This window comes from Saccopteryx bilineata, chromosome 6 (assembly GCF_036850765.1).
Source record: "Saccopteryx bilineata isolate mSacBil1 chromosome 6, mSacBil1_pri_phased_curated, whole genome shotgun sequence".
Classification (NCBI taxonomy): Eukaryota; Metazoa; Chordata; class Mammalia; order Chiroptera; family Emballonuridae; genus Saccopteryx; species Saccopteryx bilineata.
Window position 1 is genome coordinate 194,127,973 of NC_089495.1, and position 22,785 is coordinate 194,150,757.

General features: G+C 50.2%; 1 protein-coding gene across 2 annotated transcripts in view; it reads left to right on the forward strand.

Annotated features, from left to right (window-relative positions):
* SLC13A3 (solute carrier family 13 member 3) overlaps positions 1–17,713 on the forward strand; it is a 58,803-nt gene extending 41,090 nt beyond the window's left edge. For both annotated transcript variants that reach the window (XM_066235922.1, XM_066235923.1), the window contains 6 exons: positions 331–435; positions 2,777–2,874; positions 5,161–5,273; positions 11,515–11,676; positions 14,054–14,191; positions 15,912–17,713. In XM_066235922.1, the coding sequence (XP_066092019.1) occupies positions 331–435; positions 2,777–2,874; positions 5,161–5,273; positions 11,515–11,676; positions 14,054–14,191; positions 15,912–16,091 (796 nt within the window). In that variant the 3' untranslated portion in view covers positions 16,092–17,713. The remainder of the gene's footprint in view (positions 1–330; positions 436–2,776; positions 2,875–5,160; positions 5,274–11,514; positions 11,677–14,053; positions 14,192–15,911) is intronic.
* Positions 17,714–22,785: the final 5,072 nt, after the last annotated feature.

Sequence of the window (22,785 nt, forward strand, 5' to 3'; positions counted from 1 at the left end):
TGACTCTGTCTCTGTTTCTTTCTTTCTGTCTCTGGATTCTGCAAAGGACTGTGGGAAATTCCCAGTAGAAACCATACGAATAGTTTGGGGGGAGAGGGTTCTGGATACTCAGAAAAAGTGTGGTGAGTGTGGAAGTCCCAGGCAGGCACCACTTACCCCGTGGGGCACCCCTCTGCTCCCGCTGGGGGCTTCCTGGGAGTGAATTACTTTTTTCAGTTCTCAGAGACATGGTCTGGGCCCAACCACCCCCTGGGCACCTGTGCAAGGCCTCCCCACTGTGCGGTCCGCCCGAGCCCACGGTCCCCACGTGCCTGCACATCTGCATTACAGGTTTGCCGAGCAGGCCGTTTTCACTCTTTTCTGCATGTTCGCCCTTCTCCTCTTCTTCCGGGACCCGAAGTTCATCCCTGGCTGGGACAGTCTCTTCATCCCTGGGTGAGCCTCTGGGGACCCATGGGCTGGAGTGAAACAGGGAGATTCTGGGGTGGGCTCCGTGGAGTTGGAGAGGCCGTGCAGTAGGGGTGACCTGGGCTGGGTTCATACCTCTTGTCCCTGGAAATTATGAACAGCTCCTCCTTTTACCTTCAAAGGAACTTAGGTTTGGATGATAAGACGTTTGGGTTCTCATGTATTAAGAGCTTTGGCTTTGAAATCAGACAAAACTGGGTTCCAATGGCAGCTCTGCCTCTTACAAATTGGGCAGCTCTGAGCACACCATGTGTTCATTCATTCGATCAACATTTATCAAGAGCCTAATGTGTGCTAAGCATTATGTTGATGCTGAGGACACAGACAGAAACAAGTAGACTACAAAGTAACTTGTTGTAATGAGTGCAAGGAGTGAAATTATAAAAGGAAGGAGCCGGAGACCTTGACTTTGGATGGTTCTGGGAAGAACCAAAGGTTTGGAATAGTGGAGGTACCTGGAGACACCTGGGGCTGTCTACTGGGAGCCTAAGGTAGGGACCAACTTAGGACATTTAAAGAATTGACAGAAGCCTGGTATGACCAAGGCCTGGTGGACCAAAGGGGGGGAAATGGGAGGGAAGGGGAGAGCCGGATTGTGGCGGGCTTGTTGGATATATTTTGTTCTTTTTTAATGACAGCAATGGAAAGCTGTTGGAGGGTTTTAAGTTACTTAAACCTCTCTGTGCCTCAGTGTCCCCATCTGTAAACGGTATCAGCATAGGGCTTCTCACTGGCTTGTCTTGAGGACAGATGAGATAACACAGGTCAGGCAATTAGAATTGCTCATGGGAAGAACCCAGTAAAACAGTAATTACATTTACTAGAGAATGGAGCGGGGGCAAGAATACAGCTAGAGAGAACAGGTAAGAGCTATAACACCATCTAGATGAAGATCAGGAAACTAGTTCTCATGGGTCAAATCTACCCACCCCTTGTGTTTGAATGGTTTTTACGCTTTATAATGGCTAGGGAAAATCAAAAGACAATACAGGGTGGGGCAAAAGTAAGTTTACAGTTGTAAGAGGACCTGAAACACAGAGTTTATTCTTGTATTATTATTTATGAATTATTATTTTCCATACGAACAACTGTAAACTAAATAATATTGCCCCAAACTGTGTCCTGTAGCACATGAAAGTTACATGAAATTAAAATGTCAGGGTCTACAAATAAAGTTCTGCTGGACTGGAGCCACACCTACTCATTGACGGGCGGTCTATGGCTGCTTTCGTGCATGACGTCTATTTTCTTCACTCACCAATAATGAACATCCCTGTATATAACCCATGCACAAGAGTCCGGTTATTTCCTGAGGATGAATTCCTAGAAGCACAATAATGAGTTCAAGGGGTATTCACATGTCAAGTATTGAAACCTGTTGCCTGCTGCCCTCTAGAAGGTTAAATACTTATTTTCCCACCACCCTTATGTTTCCCAAGGTCCTCATTCGATATTACTGCCCTTTTCAAGTTTGCCTGCCTTTTTGCAGAGGCACAAACAGAATGCTACCCCCTTGGTGCTTTGACTTATATTTCTCTAATATAGTCATCTTGACCATCTTTTCCAGTTCCTTGGCCATTTGAATACTATTCTCCCCAAATCTGTGGGCTAAACATGCTTTTGTTAGTAGTTGGCTCTGAGGCTCATTGAAGTCGGAGCTGGAAGAATCTGGGTTCAATGCCAGTTTCTTCCACGGACCATGGTCTGGCCTTGAGTAAGTTGCTTCTGCTCTTCTGAGCCTTGGATTCCTCATCTGAAATGGAAGATGCCTGCTCCAGGCTTCTGTGAGCTTAACATCTCTATGGGATACCTAATGGATCCCTGAAAGGTGGTGTTTAGGTTTTGAGGGGCTATAAGGCTGCCTCCATCTGGGCTGTGCTGATGTGCATGAACTCCATATGCATGTAGTAAGCTGCCCGTCCCAGGAGGAATGCAAACAGAAGCTGAACAAATACAAGGCTATTACCAGAACTCACCCACTATTGTGTTCCATGGAGCTTCCACAAACTAGAATTCTTCCTCTGTAGTCAAGTCCCTTTGCTTAGGGTCCTAGAGTTGGGAGGAAAAATAGTCATTTGGCTTCAAGAATCTCAAAGCCCCAGCGAGCTGCGGATAAAGGGCTTTTGCATCCATGGGCGGTTGCATTCATGCTGAGTTCAGCGCCAGACAGAATCCAGAGGCCTCTGACCAGGCAGGCCCCTTCGCACAGCTGATGCCCTCCCACAAATCCTCATTTGTAAACCCGCCAAACCTTGGCCTGCTGAGATGCCCAGGGTCACATGCTTTGGGGCCTTGTCTTTCATTGTAGGTTTACTTCTGATGCTGTCACCGGCGTGGCCGTTGTCACCATCTTGTTCTTCTTCCCATCCCAAAGACCGTCTCTCAAGTGGTGGTGTGATTTGAAAGGTAAGGTGGTTACAGCTGGGGTCTCCGTGAGCTCAGTGGGTTCTGGGGCCTGTAGCATGGCAATCGGTGGCCTGGGACCCGAGAGCCCTATCGTATGAGCCACAAGCCTTCCTGCTGCTTCCCCTTTCCCTGGGCCTTTGGGCTGCCAGGGTGACTGTCCAGGATGGGGTCAGCAGCGACAGTCCACGGGCCCAATCCAGCCGGCTGGCTGTGTCGTATGGTCCCCATGAGCTAGGAGCGGCTTTCATATTTTTAAGTAGTTGAAAAGAATCAAGAGAAAAATATGTCATGGCACAGGAATATCACATGAAATTCAAATTTCAATGTCCATAAATAAAGTCCTTAATTTCTTCAATAAGAAGTTTGTGGACCTTTATTTTCTTTAGTTATGTAAGTACCTACTACGCAATAGCCTCGATTTTGTCTCTTGGCCCACAAAGCCCAAAATGTTTACTTTCTGGTCTTTGACAGAAAAAACTTTGTCACCCCTGGACTTGCAACTCAGTTGCCTAAGGGGCCGGACATGGACGTCCCAGGCTGAGTTTCAGTGAATGAGAAGTGGTGGGGAGGGAGGCGAGACTGCCAGAAAGCATTGCCGCTCCGCGTGAAAGAATCACTGAGCCCTTCAGACCAGACTGTCTTCAGGCTGGCCTTGACCTTCAGGGTGCCGATTTGTGACCCCACTGGATTTCCAGCAGGAGCCAGCCTGTGACAGGCTGAGCCTGCCCCATCTCTGTCTGGGGAGTGGGGTGAGCTCTGGACCAGGGGTCAGGAAATAGGGGTCATCATCTAACTATTTTCCACTGTTGAAAAAAAAAATGGAGTACTGCAAAAGATAGTTCCAATTTTGGAGGATGGGGGTTGGAATGTGGGGAGTCCAATGTAAGGATCAAGAGGGGTTTTAAATCATCCCCCCAACAGTTACTGCAGCACAGCTGGCCCTCGGGTTCTTCCTAGTGTCTATTTTCTCATAATTTCTGCTTTCTTACTATTTCCACTTCCCCAGCCTCTGTTTCCCCACAGAACCTCAGCCGCTAATGCCCCTCCTATGTCATGCAGCCTCTCTGTCCATTCTGTCACCTTCAATTATCACTTCTGTTTGCCCAGTTCTCTTTACTTCCCACTGATGCTTCTGAGAGTAAGAATCTGGTTGGTCTGGGTTATTCCTTTTATATATATATATATATATATATATATATATATATATATATATATATATATATATAAATAAACAGTTGCATTGAGCTGTAATTTATATACTGTACAAATCACCCATTTAACAATTCAACAGTCTTCAGTATAGTCACAGAGTCGTACAGTCATCAACACAATCAGTTAGAACATTTTCATCACCCGATGAAGACACCCTGGTTCATTAGCAGTCGCTCATGCCCCTCCTGCCAAGCCCCCAGACAGCCAACCACCAGTCTGCTTTCTATATGGAGGTGTCTATTCTAGATGCCTTATAGAAATATAACCATGGTCATGTATGTGATCCTTTGTCACTGGCTGCTTTAACCGACAGGCGTGTTTAAGCCGTGTTGTGACGTACATCAGTACCTCCAGTTCTTACTTGGGCAGCTCTTCCCCACCAGGCCCCCTCCCGGCCTCAAAGAACCCTGGCCAGCCCGTGGACTGGCTGCTCCTCATTGGGTCCCCTCCATGGTTCTGTCGCCTGGGAGTGGGCTCAGGAGATCCAGAGCTTCCTCTCGCTGGGGCTGTGGGAAGGGCACCTTGAGCTAGGTGCCTGATACCCCAGCTCTGTTACTATTTTGTGGGGTGAGTTCCTGTATTCTCTGGGCCTTGTTTTCCCTCTTAAAAATGAGCAAGTCCCTTGGACACTCCTCGCCTCTGGCTTTACTAGTTCTGCAGGATGGGGTTTGCAAATTCAAATGCCTATAAAGAGGGCTGTTTCCTAGAGTGTCTCAGGCTGGGGGGAGGGGGGCAGAGGGGGTGAGCCGTGAAAGCTACTTTCATTCTGAGTAGAACTGATGCCCCACCCCACACCTTGATGCTGTGGATTTTTTCCCTAAAGCTCTAAAATCAGACACTGGGTGTGGCTTCTGATTGCCCAGTTCTCTTTACTTCCCACTGATGCTTCTGAGAGTAAGAATCTGGTTGGTCTGGGTTATTCCTTTTATTTATATATATATATATATAAATACACACACACACACACACACACACACACACACACACACACACACACACACACACACACACAGCTAGACAGGGCTGCAGGGACTGGTGTCTGCTCCTCAGGATGAATGTCTTCTCTCTGCACAGCTCCCAACACAGAGATAGAGCCCCTGCTGACATGGAAGAAGGCCCAGGACACCATCCCCTGGAACACCATCCTTCTCCTGGGAGGGGGCTTCGCCATGGCCAAAGGCTGTGAGGTAAGACGGCAGGGGCTGCAGGCCCGGGCAGTGTGGGCAGGTCCGCCCAGCAGACACCGCCTCATTTGCCAGTGGGGATCATCACAGTTCCCATCCCCGGGCCTGGGGCTGCAGAGAGAGGGGAGAATGAGGTGTGGTCTGGACCCTCCATGGGCTCGCGACGAACACGTTACTATTACTAGTGCTAATAACATCATGACTCGAGGGTTCTATGAGCAAGAACACCACCACCGCCATATTGTGCTCGCTGTGAGGCAGACCCCGCAAAGCCTGCAGCAGCCCCACAGAGAGCTCCGAGCTGAGATGGCCCTCCAGACACATCCCAGCTGGCCCAAGAGGGTCAGGTCTGCATACCGCGGCACCCTCCACCGTCTGTGGACGTGAGCCACTCCGGGAGCAGGCGTGACCTTGGACAAGGCAACCCTTGGATCAGGGGCTGACAGTGAAGGCCATCTGCTGCCCACACTCTCGGTACTGGGACAACAGGGCCTTCATGGAAGGCCATTTGGGTGACACATTTAGGTTCTCTACACAGCTGCTCTTTTTTGTGAACTATATTTTTATTGTATTAATTTTTTCCCCAATAAATAGCACAGTTACCATGGTACAGATTTCAGAAAAAGCCAAAGAAAGCATGGATGAGCAAAAGTACTGTTGTCTTCATTTTAAGAATCCCAAAGACCAGAGAGGTGAAGTGACTGACTCTAGGTAACACAGCTCATAGGTAGCAGAGCTGGGATTTGAACCAGTGACTGTCTGATTCTTCTCACGACTACCTCCTACTGGAGGTGTATTCAGGAAGGCTTCCCAGAGGAAGTGACATGTTGTCCAGGTCTTAGGAGGACCATGCAATCAATACAACGGTAGGAAATATGGGCTGTGAAACCAGGCCACGTGGGTCGGAGTCACAGATCTTCTACTTCGTTAGCTGTGTGCCTCAGTTTCCTCATCTGCAAAATAGGACTACTAATGGACCCCATCTCGTAGAGTTGTTTCAATTAACGAATGAGTCATATGTGTGGAGAACTTAGTGCATAGCTTACATAATTGGGTATCAGGGTTGGGGCAGGGGGGAATTCAGAACAAAGGATGACACAGAGCTCTGGCCCTGAGCAACTCTGTGGAAATGGTGCTTTACTGAGATGCACCTAGCCTGACCCTGAGGCAGGAGGTGGAGGGGAGATCCCTCACCCCAGAGGCTTCTCTGAGCTCAGAGCATGGTGGGCAAAGCCTGTCCCTCGGTGGCGGCTGGGCTGCAGGACCGCTGAGCATGCTGGGAGGCCAGTCTGGCTCCTGGCCCAGCCCCGGGCAGCAGGCTGGGGTTTCTGCTCAACGAGAGCTTTGTGTGGCAGCTGCCCCTTCCCCCAGCGCCAGCTGGTCCTATCCCTTCCCTAGGCAGCGCAGACTGTCCCAGAGAAGCCAGAATGCTTGTGGCACATCCTGCTTCCTAGGCCCTGTCCAGAGCCCTTGCCAGGCCACAGTGGCCTCCTGGGGCTTAGAGGTCCTGGGATGGTGCCCAGGGTGAGTCTAAATGTGTGGACTCCCACGTGCTGGTTCCGAAGGGCTGGAATCAGATCCCAGGGCTTAGTCTGAGCCTGGGCAACTTGCTTACACACTCTTAGTGTTCCCATCAGTTCTCTCCTGCTTCGGAACTGCCCATGGCTCCTCATATAGTTAGACTCTAGTCTGCAGGCTTCCGCTGGCTTAGCACACAGGCCCCGTCAGCTCCTATCTCTCTCCTCTCATGGGCTCCCCTCCAGTCCCACGGACCCCTCAGCATTCCTCGGCCACACTAGATTCATTTGCACCCCAGGACCTTTGAACTGCTTTTTCTCTGCCAAATGCCCTTTCCTGGGATCTCTGAGTCCTAACTCTTCAGGCCTCAGCTCCGAGGTCACCAATACAGAAAGGACCCCCCCAGGAAACAAGTCTAAAGATGCCTCCCCCCCTACACGGTCACTCTCCTCTTCTCATTCTGTTCATCCTCCACCTACCCCTCAAATGATCCTGTTCATTTATTTACTGGCGTCTCTCTTACTAGAACATAAGCTCTGTGCAGGCAAGACTCCTATCTGTCTTTTCCATCGTGTCCTATGCTCACTGCATCCATACTAGCTGGGCACGACCTGCTGGATGGCTGTTATGAGGACTGATGACAGAATAGATAGATGGTGGAAAGTGCCCAGCAGAGGGCTGATGCATGCCAGGTGCTGAAACCAGGGGCCATGATCGCCTTCACTACTTTGTTCTTATGACAATCTTACTGTCTCATGGATAAAAAAACTGGCCTTATTCTGCACCTTCGTGCATTGCTCCTTTCATCGCCACCGCAACGACCTTGTCTACGGATACGGTGAAGTTATGGAAGCTCAGTGTTAAATTGCAGTGGAGCAAACCCTGCTGGCAAGTAGGCACGTGTGTCTTCTTCCTCATCCTTCCTGCTGGAGATCTGAGATCTACTATTATCGTGGTTGTTATTTTAAGTGGCAGAGTAGCTAAAGGAATGATTAAGAACCAGACTGTAACACAGAATTCCAATCCTGGAGCATGTCACCTCCCTTCATTAGACAAAGCACAACTTCTTGGTGCCCCCGTTTCTTCAACCGTAAAATGGAGAGAGTTCTACTACATACCTCATGGGTTGTCATGAAGATTAAATAAGTTAATATTAGCAAAATACTTAAAAGAGTGCCCAGCACAGAGTAAACAATAATAATAATAATAAAATCATATGATGTTTTATGAGTCTTGTAAGAGATTTGCAAGGGTGTTCTCTATTGAGATTTTAACTTTCAACATTTAACTTCTACCATAACACCCTCCTTGTGAGATGTGACCTTGCTGTGACCAAAGCGATGTAGAAGAGGGCCTGGCTGAAGTGGGAAGGGGGAGGCTGAGGGAGTGTCATCCTTCCAGCTCAGCCTCCCTCTCCTACCCTGTCTCGTGGCCTCAGGCACCTCGTGGCCCCTTCGAGGGTTGTAAGGAACACGATTTGACAACCACCGCACTGGGCGAATTCTGAGCATTCCGCCACCTCTGGCATCTCATGACTGGATGCTACGAAGCACGTACCAGGAGTCCAAGAACTTGACTAAATGCTTGAGAGATGAGCTCTTTTTCTCCCAATAATAACCATCTGGGGCAGGTACTGTTATCCCCATTTACAGATATGGAAATCAAAGCACAGAGAGGTTAAGTTACTTGACCAGGATGACCCAGCCAGAAAGGACTAAGATGGAGAACATGCTTAGTCTGACTCTAGCATCCTTCCTCCTCACCCTCTGGCCATACCGCCTCTGACCTTACCTATTGCTGATCTCAGAGTTCCCGGGACACTGTGGAGCTATGTGTTTCCGGGAAACAGAGCTTATGATTCTTAAGAAAATGGGAGTGGGCAGGTGAAGCCCTTTATTGTCCCCTAACCCTAGGCATTTGGGGGTTCTCCTCTCTCTCTCGAAGCCGCCAGACCTCCCGGTGGCCATGGAAGTTGAGCCAGGGGCACGAGTGGCAGCTGGGACATTGGCTGGCAGCCTGTCACCCAGAAGTCCAGCTACGGGGATGTTTTTGGCTTCTCATTCATCCGATTCATTAATATTCCCTCTCCCCAGCCTCTCTGTTTAATTGCCCACACGGCTGCCAGTCCCTTTGCCAAAGCTGTGCCCTCTGGAAAAAACCAGTGCCCCCATTTTTTTCCTTGAAGGGTTCCCTGGGCCAGGGCAGGGGGCAGCGGGTGCTGGAGCCTTGACTCGGCCACGTGTTGTAATTTCTAGGCTATCAGACACACATCTAGTACGGATGTAAAAGAAACCCCTTCACTCTACAAGATCTCTTCTAGGGAAAAATATCTTCAAGCATTTATTATTATTTTTTCTATTTTTTGTATTTTTCTGAAGCTGGAAACGGGGAGAGACAGTCAGACAGACTCCCGCATGCGCCCGACCGGGATCCACCCGGCACGCCCACCAGGGGCAACGCTCTGCCCACCAGGGGTCGATGCTCTGCCCCTCTGGGGCGTCGCTCTGCCATGACCAGAGCCACTCTAGCGCCTGGGGCAGAGGCCAAGGAGCCATCCCCAGCACCCGGGCCATCTTTGCTCCAATGGAGCTTTGGCTGCGGGAGGGGAAGAGAGAGACAGAGAGGAAGGAGGGGGGTGGAGAAGCAAATGGGCACTTCTCCTATGTGCCCTGGCTGGGAATCAAACCCGGGTCCCCTGCACACCAGGCCGACGCTCTACCGCTGAGCCAACCGTCCAGGGCCTTTTTTTTATTATTTATTCATTGAAGGTAACTTTAAGGTCAAATTATAGTAACAAGGGTATTTTTTTTTATTTATTGAAAAATAGTATGCCGTGTTCTGGAATCCATTATGGAATTTTAAGTTCTGGATAAACAGTAAATTTTCTATTGAACGTAAAAGAAATGTATAAAGTTTCTTTGATAAACCAAAGTGTTAGTGCCAGATAATACTGGGATGATAAAAGGGCTTTGGGAAACATACACCTGATTCTAAACGTTAGGGGACTAACCCAACTCTGTCTTCAGTCAACACCTAAGTCTAAGGCTTTGTTAAGAAAAAAACCCAAAAAGCAAAACAAAAATGACCTGCAGGACAAGACCTTGTGGATTTTTTGAGCTATTGCCGCATGGCACCACCAGGGGGCAGAATCGAACACAATTTGAAGGCAAGAGGGAGTAGCTGGGGGAGTGGATGCATATTACATACGTCCTTGTAAATAGAGTAACTCCTGGAAAAATCAGAGGAAAGAGCGTGAAGAGAATTCTGCAGCATTGACGGCAGGGTGGAGCCTGGAGCCTGGGAGGACAGGTCCTTTCTGTCCTGTCGGGCTCTGGCCAGCTCTTCAGTAAGAGGAGCAGTGTCAGACTGGTGTATCCAAAGGAAGGTACCTAAGGGACAGGGAGTTCTGCAGAAGCAGATTAGCTTACCGAAGTACACGGCCCTAAGTGTGAAATACATCTTGGTCATTACTTCTGGGGACTGTGGGTGCCACAGAAACTGTGGCAGGCTCGGATTGCTCCTCTGTAACAGGGACGAATATCTACCTTACGGGATAGTTGAGGACCCAGGGAGGTAATGAGGTGACTGTCACCCTAGAGAGCCACAGTGATGGTGATTGTTATGATAATGAATAATAATGCAATGTTAACATGTTAATATTTGTGTTATCGTTGTAATAAGCGTCCTTTTTACAGATCATATCTTTATTGTTTCTAATCATATTAAGTGTTGTATTTAATATATACCTGATACATGCTTTATATGATATATGACATAGAGTTTATCTTGTATATATTATACATCTGATGCATATTAATATATAATAATTATAAGATTGTTTTGTACAATACATGTGTTAATATCATTTTAATTAATAACTGTCCTTGGAGGAATGGGGAGACTTATCATGGAGGGTCCAATCCCCCTCTCCCACTCAAGTTAGAGCTTAGGGATGCTAGAACCAAATGGGATATTTGGAGAACCAAATGGATCATTTGAGGATTCAAGCTTTGAGCCCTGGGCTGTAGCATATGAATAGAGAAGAGCTCAAGAAGCAGAGAAGCTGGCCTGACCTGTGGTGGCGCAGTGGATAAAGCATTGACCTAGAAATGCTGAGGTTGCCGGTTCGAAACCCTGGGTTTGCCTGGTCAAGGCACATATGGAAGTTGATGCTTCCAGCTCCTCCCCCCTTCTCTCTGTCTCTCCTGTCTCTCTCTCTCTGTCTCTCCCTCTCCTCTCTAAAATGAATAAAAATGAATAAATAAATAAAAACTAAGCTTTTTCACCTGACCTGTGGTGGCGCAGTGGGATAAAGCGTCGACCTGGAACACTGAGGTTGCCGGTTCGAAACCTTGGGCTTGCCCGGTCAAGGCACATATGGGAGTTGATGCTTCCTGCTCCTCCCTCCCCTTCTCTCTCTCTCTCTCCTCTCTCTCTAAAAATTAATAAATAAAATATAAAAAAAAAATTAAAAAAAAAATTATGGCCCACCAGTTTAAAAAAAAAAAAAAAAAAAAAAGAAGCAGAGAAGCTGATTCAAGTCCAGGCTCAAATATGTGACCTTGGGCATGTCACTTACCCACTCTGAACCTCAGACTCCCCCTCTATGAAGGGGTATTACTGTCCTCGCTGTGGTTGACCCCAACCGTGGCCCAGCCCTCGGGGGAGGGGGCTGTTGGGCGGGGCTGCGGAGTGAAGAGATGCCCCTTGCCTGCTCCCTCTGCAGCAGTCGGGGCTGTCTCGGTGGATCAGTGACCAGCTGCACCCCCTGGAAAATGTGCCTCCCGCCCTGGCGATCCTGATCGTCACCACGGTCATCATCTTCTTCACCGAGTTTGCCAGCAACACGGCCACAATCATCATCTTCCTGCCTGTCCTGTCAGAACTGGTGAGGGTCCCTCGGGGTGGGGGGGGGTGCACCTGTCCCCTCAACAACACAGGTCAGAAATCTCTCCCCTGCTCGCGGGAACTCCCTCCGGGAGTTCTGTTGGTCACGGCTCCCTTCCAAAATGCATGAAAGTGTCAGAACCCCGACTTTAAAAAAAATACTGTTTTCATTCCTTCAAAAATTGCATGAATGGAGTATTTAAAAGGTGACCATATTCTCTCCATTGGAAAGTTTTCTAGGAAAATATAAATGACCAAATTTGGATTAAGCGGAAGTAGAAAATCTGAGCAGCCAGATAACCGCAGGAGAAATTCCAGCGGGAGCCCAGCTCTAGCCTCCCTGTAAGGCCAGGACACTTGAGGTCCCTGGTGGGGACTGGTCCCAGCACCTCACCGCTACCCACAAGATACCAGCAGCACCCCCTCTACAGCATGACCATCCAGGATGTGTTCAGACATTGCCAGATGTCCCCTGGAGGGACAAACCCATACCTGAGCTGAGAACCATTGCTTTAGGTCACCCGCCCGGGAAAGCTGGTTCGGTGAGGGTGAGAACCTTCAAGGAACAGATAGTCCTCCACTTACTCAAACGTTTCAGAGCCCAGAATGTTAGAGAAAGCCATCTGATCCAGGTGTAAGATTAGCAAAAACCCCCAAACCAAAAGTGAACAAGGGGAGAAGAGGGGGAAAATATCATAACTCAACCTCCCATGTAAATAAACATGCAAATAGCTAAAAGAATCCAGGATCATAGGCAAAGAACTACACGTAACCATTCAAGAAGAGTTTTTACTTATACGAAGAATTTCAAAACTGATTAACTGGAGTTTTCCATTTGAACAGACTGAAGAAGACCAAACCATCTTATCACTTCCATTCGATCTAAAAATCCATCGAGTTAAATCAATGTTACAAGTAGATGCTTTGTACACCAACAGAAACACTTTGTTTTTGTTTGCTTATTTGGGCATCAATTATAATAGAGATCAGGCTGTTTTCTGCATACACAAAGATCCACTGGACTCTTTTTCCAAGGGCTGGAGAATATTCCATTATGAATCCATAGTTACCCATGTGTTTAAGCCCCCTGTTTCTGGGCTTTGCTCTTATCCAGCGAAGCTGCAGACTTTCCCTGTCTCTGCACCTTGGATGACAGCTGGATATACTCGCAGAATTGAGATCCCTGGGTCCGAGAGCCTGTACATTTACGGTTTTGTTAGATACGGGTAAACTGTCCTCCAAAGTGAATGTGTGCCATTTTTACCCTCGCCCCCTCCCCTTGCTAAAGGTGATGGGGTTTAACCACACCCTGCCCCAGGATCTGAGGGACCTGGCAACTGAGAGAGATGGAGGGGCGACAGGGTGGGGTGGAGGGGCGACAGAGTGGGGTGGAGGAGGGACCACGGAGCCAGCCCACTCTGCAGGGGCTGCTCTTGCTGGAGGAGGCACCAGCACAGGGCACAGTCTTCTAAATGCTGCTGATCATCGAAATTGAAGCATTTTACAACATAAAGGGGTGATTTTAGTGCATTCTGAGAAAATGTATATGTTCTGGGTTGCAAAATAGTCCCTAGAAGGGCCCCAAATGCCCTGTCTTAAAATGCTGGAGAAGCAATCAGCGTGAATTGCAGGTGACTATGTCGCTGGAGAGAGGTGACAAACCGGTGGCCTGCTGACTGAGGCTAACCCACAGGCACGTTTGATTCACCATCTTAGAAATGTGGAAATGTGCTATCTGGAATTCCCCGTGTCCCTGACATCCAGGGAGCCACCTCCCCCCCCCAAAGGTGCCCAGGGCCCAGCTGTTTGGACTGTTTGCCTGAGAAAAGGACCAGGCAGGGGGCCTATTATCTTAGAGCCTCTGCATCACCTGGGAACTTGCTAGAAATGCAGGTTCTCAGGGCCACCCCAGGCCCAGTGAATCAGCAAGTCTGGGTGCAGTCCCCGGGGACCAGCCATCTGAGCTTTAACAGGCCCCCAGGTGATTCTCACGCACACTCAAGTTGAAGAAGGGGTGTCCTAGATAGACTTCCCCAGCCCCTCCTCCCTGAAGCTCCTGCAGTGTGGCCCGGGAACATCACTAACCTGGAGAATGCTCTCTTCATCTCCCCCTTGGTCTGGCTCTCTTCTCTATTTCTGTGCGATTCTCTCTCTCCTGTGCATCTGTGCTCCTGGTTGCATGGCTCCTTGCCTCTCAATCTGCCTTCTCACCCATTTCTATGGCTCGCTCTCCCGCTCCTTTCTCCGCCCACGTGTCTTTGTCGCTCTTTCTGTCTCTCCCTCTGTCTCCCTGTCGCTCTCTCTCCAACCGTCTTTGCCTCTTGTGGTTTCTCTCCGTGTCTCTCTGTCTCGGTCTGGCCACCCGCTCCTGGGCCCAGTCCCTGCACCTGAAAGTGAACCCCCTGTATCTGATGGTCCCCGCCACGGTGGGCTCCTCCTTCGCCTTCATGCTCCCAGTCTCGACGCCCCCCAACTCGATTGCCTTCTCCTCCGGACACTTGCTGGTCAAAGACATGGTGAGTTTGGGCATTTTCTAGCAGAGCCCAGAGAGGCGGGTGGACACTGGGTGGCGGGCAAGGCCTTTAGGCAAGACTCCTGCTCTCCCTGGCTCCACCCCCACCCAGTTTCTGCATGGGTCATCCCGAGTGGGACCAGGAAGACACATTCTAGCAAACACTCTATGCTCAGACGTTGTCAGGAAACCGCTTAAATGACTACTTTCTGAAGTTCGCTTCAGGGACAAGGGACTTTCCCCTCTCTCCGAGCACTGCTCTCTCTCATTGCTTGCCTGGCCTACGGCTCTGTGCACAGAATCGTTAGGAGAGAGGAGCAGCGGTCCCCTGGGACTGAACGGTGGGACTTAGTGCCCGGCCAGCTGGGGAGTGAGACAGGAGCCCAGGGTTGTGGCAGTGGGGGGGGACTCCCAGCTTTCAGCAGGGCTCAGCCATCGGGCAGTGGGTTCCCTCTCCCTGCTAAGCCCGCCCCTTCCCTCCTTCCTCCGCCTCCTGCTGCCTCTCCCCCCCCCCCCCCCCCCTCACCACACCTGCCTGGGGCTTTTGTATACTGGACACTCAGAATGCAAATAACTCTTCCCAAGCTGGTACAACCGGGGGGGGGGGGTCTGCTTACCAGTCCGTGATGCTGGCTTCCAGGCTCAGGGACCCAGCGGGATGAGTGGTGGGAAGCACAGTGACAGGTGGAAAGAGATCACAGAGCAGACAGTGGGCCACGCAGGTGCTCGTTACCTACGGAATTGAGTAACTAAGCAGGGACTAAGCAGGCATTTTGAGCCAGGCTCCCAGGACCCTGGCAAAGGAAGACCTAGCCCTCCTCCCAGCTCCCCCAAAACTTTGGTCAGCCTCCTTCCAATCCTCCAAACCTGCCAGGGGCTTTCAGGCCCCCTAGGACAGAGGCAGGCCAGCACAAGCCAGTTCCCAAACTTACCTTGTGGCCACCTCCCTTCACGGTGTACACCTTTTCCATGAAGATAGTGGTCATATTCATTTGACAATTTTACTAAACCAACTCACATTTTAAAAAAAACAAACAACTTAAGAGTATTTAGGAAGAAAAGTTACCAAGATGTGTATAAATGAAAAACCAAGATTGCAGACCACTGAAGGTGAGTCTAAACTGGGGAGAGGAGCGAAGCGTGAAGGGCACCCCGGCACCTCAGGCAGACCTTCCCTTTGAGGGAGTAACTCAAACAGCAATTGGAAAGGGAGTAACTTTCTCACCAAGTTTGGACCGCACAGTACGAGAGGTCAGCCCTGGGAGGGGGCTCGTGCTCAGCTCCTCCCGGCTATATAAAGGGGTAAAAATTTCCGGAAGAAAAAATTTTCCCAATGAACAAGTATAGCCTTAACTGGACATGCACCATGTGTGGGGTGGGGGGTGGGGTGGGGGGAGGCTAATGTGGGAGGTTGTTTAATGATCAGATCAGATTATTTTCAAGCTGTGTGGCCTTGGCTAAACCAGCTTCTCTGAGCCTCATTTTCCTCTTCTATACCCTTGGAGGGTGGTTGTCAGGGTTAGATGGTCCTATAACAGCTGCATGGCCCAGTGACTGGCGCCTAGAAGTCACTCAATGAATGAAGATGTTTGCAACTCTCCAAGGCACAGCCTGGGGTAGTGTAAAGATGGAAGGGTCTTGGGCACTGCCCGAGCCGGGTTTGGGTGAATGACTTTGTGGTTTTTCTGTCTATATACGGACCTCACGTCTGCGCTCTGTTTCAGATGCGGACAGGCTTCCTGATGAACCTGATAGGCATCCTGCTGCTCAACCTGGCCATCAATACTTGGGCAAAGGCCATCTTCCAGCTGGGCACCTTCCCGGACTGGGCCCACAGCCACTCAGCCAACAACACAGCAGTGCCATCCACATTGGTCACCAACAACACCTTACGGACCCTCTGAGTCCTCCTCAGGGGCTCTCTGTGGGTTGGGCCCGCTCAGAAGGCTTTTACCAGCACCTGCTGTGAGGATCAGACAGGACGGTCAAGCAATTCTCTGTGATCCAGTATGCTGTGAGCAAGGGTGACATCCAGGGGTCCGCTTGGGCCAACCAGCTCATCACCCAGGACGCCTTCTCCTCTCTCATGCTGTTCAGGGCCCACACAGTCCCCAGATCGGCCACCTGAGAAACAAGCTCCTTTCTCTCTGAGCTGGAACGTGGCTAGGAGGCGAGAGCCCGATCTCAGCGGCAATAAGCAAGTCTAGAATGGCACTTGTCTCGAACAGTTGGGATGGGGAGCTGTCCATCCCTACGGGCATGGCTAACGTTCCCCGCTGACTGCTTTAGGGTGCGTTCTGGAAAGACCACCTCGCCTCCTTGCAGAGGCAGTTGGGCGGCCCTGTGCCAGTCTGTGTGTCCCAGCTGTCCACAGCTGGCGCACGTTCCGTTCCGTTGGTGCCCGTTCTGCACCGGTTGTTTGAGTATTTCCCCTGCTGATACCCAGCAGCCAGGGGAGTTTGCAATCCCTGATGATAGGGGGAGGGACAGATGACTTCCTGAGGGCACGGAGACTGTGCAAAGGGCCCCGACTGCTTCTCTGGGCTCCCAAGCACGCCAGGGGAGTTCTAGAAACCCCTGCTGACATTCTACCCAAGCCTTTTGGATTCTCCTGTTTAATCTGATTCGGTTTGGCCATAATTCCAGAGTTGGGCCAAGCCTGGGCCCGGCCCTCTATCAGGTGACTCATGGTTCCTCCAGCCAGGACCCTCCCTCCCGTGGCCCACAGAGGCCTCTGTGGCTGACAGCTACTGCTTGTTCCATACTGACTGTCATTCCCAACCCTGCCCCACGTGGTAAGTGTGTTTGATGAGCAAGGCCCTATTTTTCAGGGGCGAGAGAAAAGTAAAAAGATAACCTGTGGCTTATAAAGGGCCACGGTAAAATGTCCCAGGCAGGCAAAGTGTCACAAACCTCTTCCACAGACGGGCACCCTGAGACTTCCTGTGAGCCAGTGGCTGGCGGGTACTCTCCTAGGAGATTTGGTCACTCCTGGTTTCGAGCAGAGGCAGCTGAGCATCTCCAGTGAGCAGCACAGCACTGGGCCCAGCGGATGCTCAGGGAGGGTCTGTGAAACAAGCAAGCGGCCCAGGGTTGGTTAGCATAGCAGCAGAAAAGGCCCCACCCAGGAGGCCCCAAAGCCTCACCTCTCCCCTCCTGCACCTCTGAGGGAGGAGGTGCCCTGAGCAGCAGCAGCAGCTGGGGAGGCAGTTCCCAGAGACCAGGCTCATCCTCAGTACAGCAGGAGTGAGTCACGGATGGTCCCCCGGAAGCAGGGGGAGGAGCGAGGAGAGGCTCTCTGAGTTGGAGGATGAGTCCCACCTCCTTCCTATTTGAGTAGAATTTCAGTACTTAGTCACAGTTACAGCCCCAGGGGGGTGGAATGGGTTAAGGGGGGATGTGCTCCAGTGGGATAGTGGAGGAGAGAAATTCATTCACAGAGAAACCCATGGGACTTAAAACCAGATGAATCATGATTTCAAACACTTCTGATTGAAAATGCTATAAAATAAATAATGTTAATCAACACTAGCTCCGGAGAATTTTTTGCCTATATGGACATGAAAGAGCTTCAAAGCCCCAAATTCCTGAGCTGGGAATTCCACAGAACTGACCTTCCTGACCTCACTTTCCTACTGCCTTCCTTTCTCTTCTCTACTCTAGCCACACACGCAAACTCTTCTGCCTCAGGGCCTTTGCATGTGCTGTTCCCTCTGCTTAGAACACTTTGCTCCCAAATAAATGCTTGTTTCCTCACTTTATTCAAGTCTCTGCTCAAATGTCACCTCCTCAGTGAAGCCCCTCTGACCATCTGATCTAAAATATCCTCTTATTCTTCATCTCCTTATGCTGCGATAGTTTTATTATTATTTAGTCAGGACATTGCATTATTTATTTTGTTATTTGTTAAATTTCTCTCTCTAAAATATAAACTCGTGAGAATGCAAACTTTATTTTGTTCAGTGCAATTACGCCAGCGCCTAGAACAGTTTCTGAGCACATAGTAGGTGCTCAGGAAACATTCGCTACATGAATCTATACCAGAATTTATGAGAAAGCAATCTCACCCTTTCACCCTTGGATCTGGGGTCTGTTTGGTTCATTTCTTTGCTCACTCATTCTTTTATTTATCCGTTGAACAATAGTATGTGCTCATGCACTGGCCCCACCCACATGGAATTTACATTCTAGCTCAGGAGACCGGCAGTAGGCAAGTAAACAAGTAAAATGATTCTAAGTCATGATACAGGCTTAAGAAGAAAATGAAACTGGCCGGTGTGACTAACGGGCTCAGAGGCAACTTCACTCTGAGTAGTTAGGGAGGACTTCTCTGAGGAGGTGGCACTGGAATGAGACCGGAAGGAGTCACCCATGTGCTCATGGTGGTGTGGGAGGATGGGGGACAGCAAGGGTGGTGCAGAGTCATTGGAAATATACCAGGGACTTATGTCTGGACTATATGAGGAGCACTCAAAGGTCAGAAGAGACAATAAAACAAAAACATTTGTCTTAGTTCCCTGTGGCTGCATAGCAGATCATCCCACAAAATCAAGGCTTTGAAATGCGACAATTTATTGGCCCACATTTTTGCATTCGGACAGAGCTCTCCGTGGATGGGTTAGTCTCTGCTCTGCATGATGTGGCCGGGGCCACTCAGCTGGAAGTTTGGCTGGAGTTGGAACACCCACTGTGGCTGTGGACCCTCCAGGGTCATGTGGCTTCTCCAAGAGTCTGATCTGGGCCTCTCTACACAGCAGCTGGCTTCTAGAAGGGTAAAAGCAGAAGCGACAAGGCTCCTGCCTGGGCTTGGAGTCCAAGAACATCAATTCTGACATAGTCTATTGGTCAAAGTCCCCCTCACTGAAACATCCAGAATCATGCTTGACCAACTAGCTGGTCCTGATCAAAGTGACAGATAAAACGAACAAAAGCGATAATTCAAGGGAGTCCTTCGCAGCAGCCCGCCCAGGTCCACCTCTGGTGGCACAAGGCAGGGAGGGGAAGCGTGAGGACTGGGTCTGGAGGGGCAAACCAAGAAAATGGAGCATGGTGGGTTTCGACCCTATCAGAGCTTGCAAACAAGTGGTACCCAGGCCCGCTTTCAGTCTACACACAGGTTTCCCCACCTTCTCCTCCATGAGTTTTGAACGATTAATTTATTATTATTTTATTTTTATTTATTTTATTTTTTATTTTTTTGTATGAGGCAGTCAGACAGACTACTGCATGCGCCCGACCGGGATCCACCCGGCACGCCCACCAGGGGGCGATGCTCTGCCCATCGGGGCTTCGCTCTGTTGCGACCAGAGCCACTCTAGCGCCTGGGGCAGAGGCCAAGGAGCCATCCTCAGCGCCCGGGCTATCTTTTGCTCCAATGGAGCCTCAGCTACGGGAGAGGAAGAGAAAGACAGAGAGGAAGGAGAGGGGGAGGGGTGGAGAAGCAGATGGGCGCCTCTCCTGTGTGCCCTGGCCGGGAATCGAACCTGGGACTTCCGCACACCAGGCCAACGCTCTACCACTGAGCCAACCGGCCAGGGCCAGATTAATTTATTATTAATGTCTAATACAGGAGATTTCACCTTAAAAACTGGATTTATGCTTCTCTTAGAAAAGAAAATACCAGAAGATCTGGCAATATGGGACCTCATTGGTATTTGGCAACAACTGTTGGAAGGGAAAACTTAAAGTGGAGGGGGTACCTCTTGTGCGCCACAGTCCCCACCACTCTTTAATGTCTCCCACTGACTTTCTTCCTTTGACTCTGTCATTTTCCTGGCTTCTGAAAGCATTTGAATCTATGACTTCTGAGCAACGTGATCTGGAAGGAGGTCCATTTTAGCTTCACTGGTCACAGGTTCTGAAGACCTAGAGCAGCACTCACAATAGAACTTTCTGAGGTGATGAAAGTGGTCTACCATCTGCCTTGGATAGTACAGTAGCCACTTGCGACTGAAATGTGGCTGGTTAGAATCAAGGTAGGCTATAACTATAAAACACACACCAGATTTCAATAACAAGAAAAGTGAAAGTAACATATCCTGTTAATAATTTACATTGATGAAGTGTTTAAGGGGTACTGTTTTGGCTATATTAGGTTGAGTAAAATATTTTGTTACAATCAACTTCATTTTTTAAATGGCTGCTAGGAAATTTTAAATTATATATAGATGGCTTCCATTCTGTTTCTATTGGACAGCACTGTCTATTTGGGAAGGTTTTATTTTAGCCACCTCTCCATGTTCTCAAACCAACTGCAGGGAAGCAACATTTACACCCACAGGCTGTAGAATTCAGTGAGTCTCATGTTGTAGACACCTCTGATTCTGATTCTAGATCTGAGGGCTTACCACTTCCTCTTCCTGTCCTGTCTTATGGCTCTGAATCCTCTACCCAGAAATTCCCCTCAATCAAGTTGATTCTGTTTTGGTGAATCAGAAGCCCCTTCCGGATGTGGTGGGCCTTGGACTCAAGCCAGCCTTAGACAGGCAGAAGTGACTGCCTACGTACGCTGAGAAAAGACAAAAATATCTTCCACTCATTCTCTCTCCCTTAGCTATACCCCCATCCTCCCAAATCTCACACAGCCATCAGAGGCCTTCAGGAAATGGCCAACATGGGCCTTAACCAATCAGCTCCCTTCTGCCAGGGCAGAAACTGGGCAAAGGCTGGTGCCTTCCAGGACTGCTCCTGTCTGACTAGCACAGTGCCCTGAAGTTTCCTATGTGATGGGACTTGTCAGGGGTCTTGCCCTGTGGGCATCAGAGGCCTGTGCAATCAGGTCTGAGCAACCTGGGGGCACACTCAGGCACAGCCACCAGCCCAGGTGAGAGGGAGCAGGCTGGAGCATTTCTTTATGGTGCACTGGGCACTCTGCCTACATTATTTCATCAAATCCTCAAGCGACTCCAACAAATAGGTGCTAGTATTCTTATTATAGCAGAGCCCACGCAAGTTCAGGGAGGGATAAGGTGTTGCCCAAGATTTTACAGCACACACAGTGCATGGAAAATTTGGTGATGTGGGGCCTCATTTTCAAGGGGCTCCAACCCTCAGCGGGAGCGGACTAGAGGCGCCCTCTGTGAAGGGGTCTCATTTTCAAGGGTCTCCAACCCTCAGCGGGAGCGGACTAAAAGCTGCCCTCTGTGAAGAGGCCTCATTTTCAGGGGTCTCCAACCCTCAGCTGGAGCGGACTAGAAGCTGCCCTCTGTGAAGGGGCCTCATTTTCAGGGGGCTCCAACCCTCAGCGGGAGCGGACTAGAGGCTGCCCTCTGTGAAGGGGCCTCATTTTCAGGGGGCTCCAACCCTCAGCGGGAGCGGACTAGAGGCTGCCCTCTGTGAAGGGGCCTCATTTTCAGGGGGCTCCAACCCTCAGCGGGAGCGGACTAGAGGCTGCCCTCTGTGAAGGGGCCTCATTTTCAGGGGGCTCCAACCCTCAGCGGGAGCGGACTAGAGGCTGCCCTCTGTGAAGGGGCCACACGTGGCTGGGCACTGCTGTTTCCATCCGGATGGCTGTGCTCCTGACCTTGGCTGGCCGGCCCCGCGGGCACGTGCATTCGCTGCTCCTGGCCCACGGGGCACCTAGCCTGCCTTCCTGGAGGGGCTTGTGACCTGGGAAGAGCATTAGGTTCTCTGAGGGCCTCAGGTGTCTCATTCAATTGTGTCACTTATCCTCTCTGGACCGCAGGACATCCTCCTTCAAGCCTGAGCAAGTGACCCAGGTAAAATGTCCTGATAAGGGATAATGACAGGGAGTTTAGAATGCTACCTAAGTGTCCCCTAACTGGCCCATCCTGCAGGGTGGGGACCTGGGGGCTCAACTGAGGCCTCCCGGAGGAGGCAGGCCTACAGGCGGAGACGGGGCACAGAGATGCTGGGAAGGAACAGCCCGGAGGCGCACCTGTAGGATAATGACTGCAGCCAAGTGCTTACAGGGAAGGCACATTTACTGGGTGCCTGCTGTTCGCAGTGTCAGAAGTGTCAGAAGGTGCTCGTGGGTCTGGTGACTCCTTCCCTCCACACCAGCAGAGAGCAGTGGCTGAGCAGTTGACTGTGGAGCAGGAATACTGGATATAAATCGTGGCTCCAAGTCTGACTAGCGGGGTGGCTTGGTTATGGGGCTCAACTCTCTGCGTCTCAGTGTTCCGAACTGAAGAATGGAAACAATCACAGTCCCTACCACAAAGGGTTGTTGGGTGTAAGGGTTTCAATGAATTCGAATAGAAACTGTTCACAAGTGTGTCTGATGCGTAGCGAGTGCTCAGTAAGTGTTAACTATTATCATCATGACTTGCTTTTAAGAGGAGGAAACAGACTGAGAGAGATGTCAACCGCTCGCTCAAGGTCACACAGCTAAGGAAGGACAGAGCAGTGCTTTGAAGCCAGGTCCCCATCAAGCTAAAGACAGGAAGGGAGCCAGAGAGAAAGACCAGAGCTGCTGATGGTTGGAGTCCAGTTGTCCCCATCCTCTAAGAGGTGGGATCAGGCTGCTTCTGGGACACATAACTGTGGAGGAGGAGGAGGGAAAGAGGAAGCTGAGCAGAGGCCTAGTTTTTGCACTACCACTGATGAGCTGAATGGCCTCCCTGAGCCTCAGTTTCC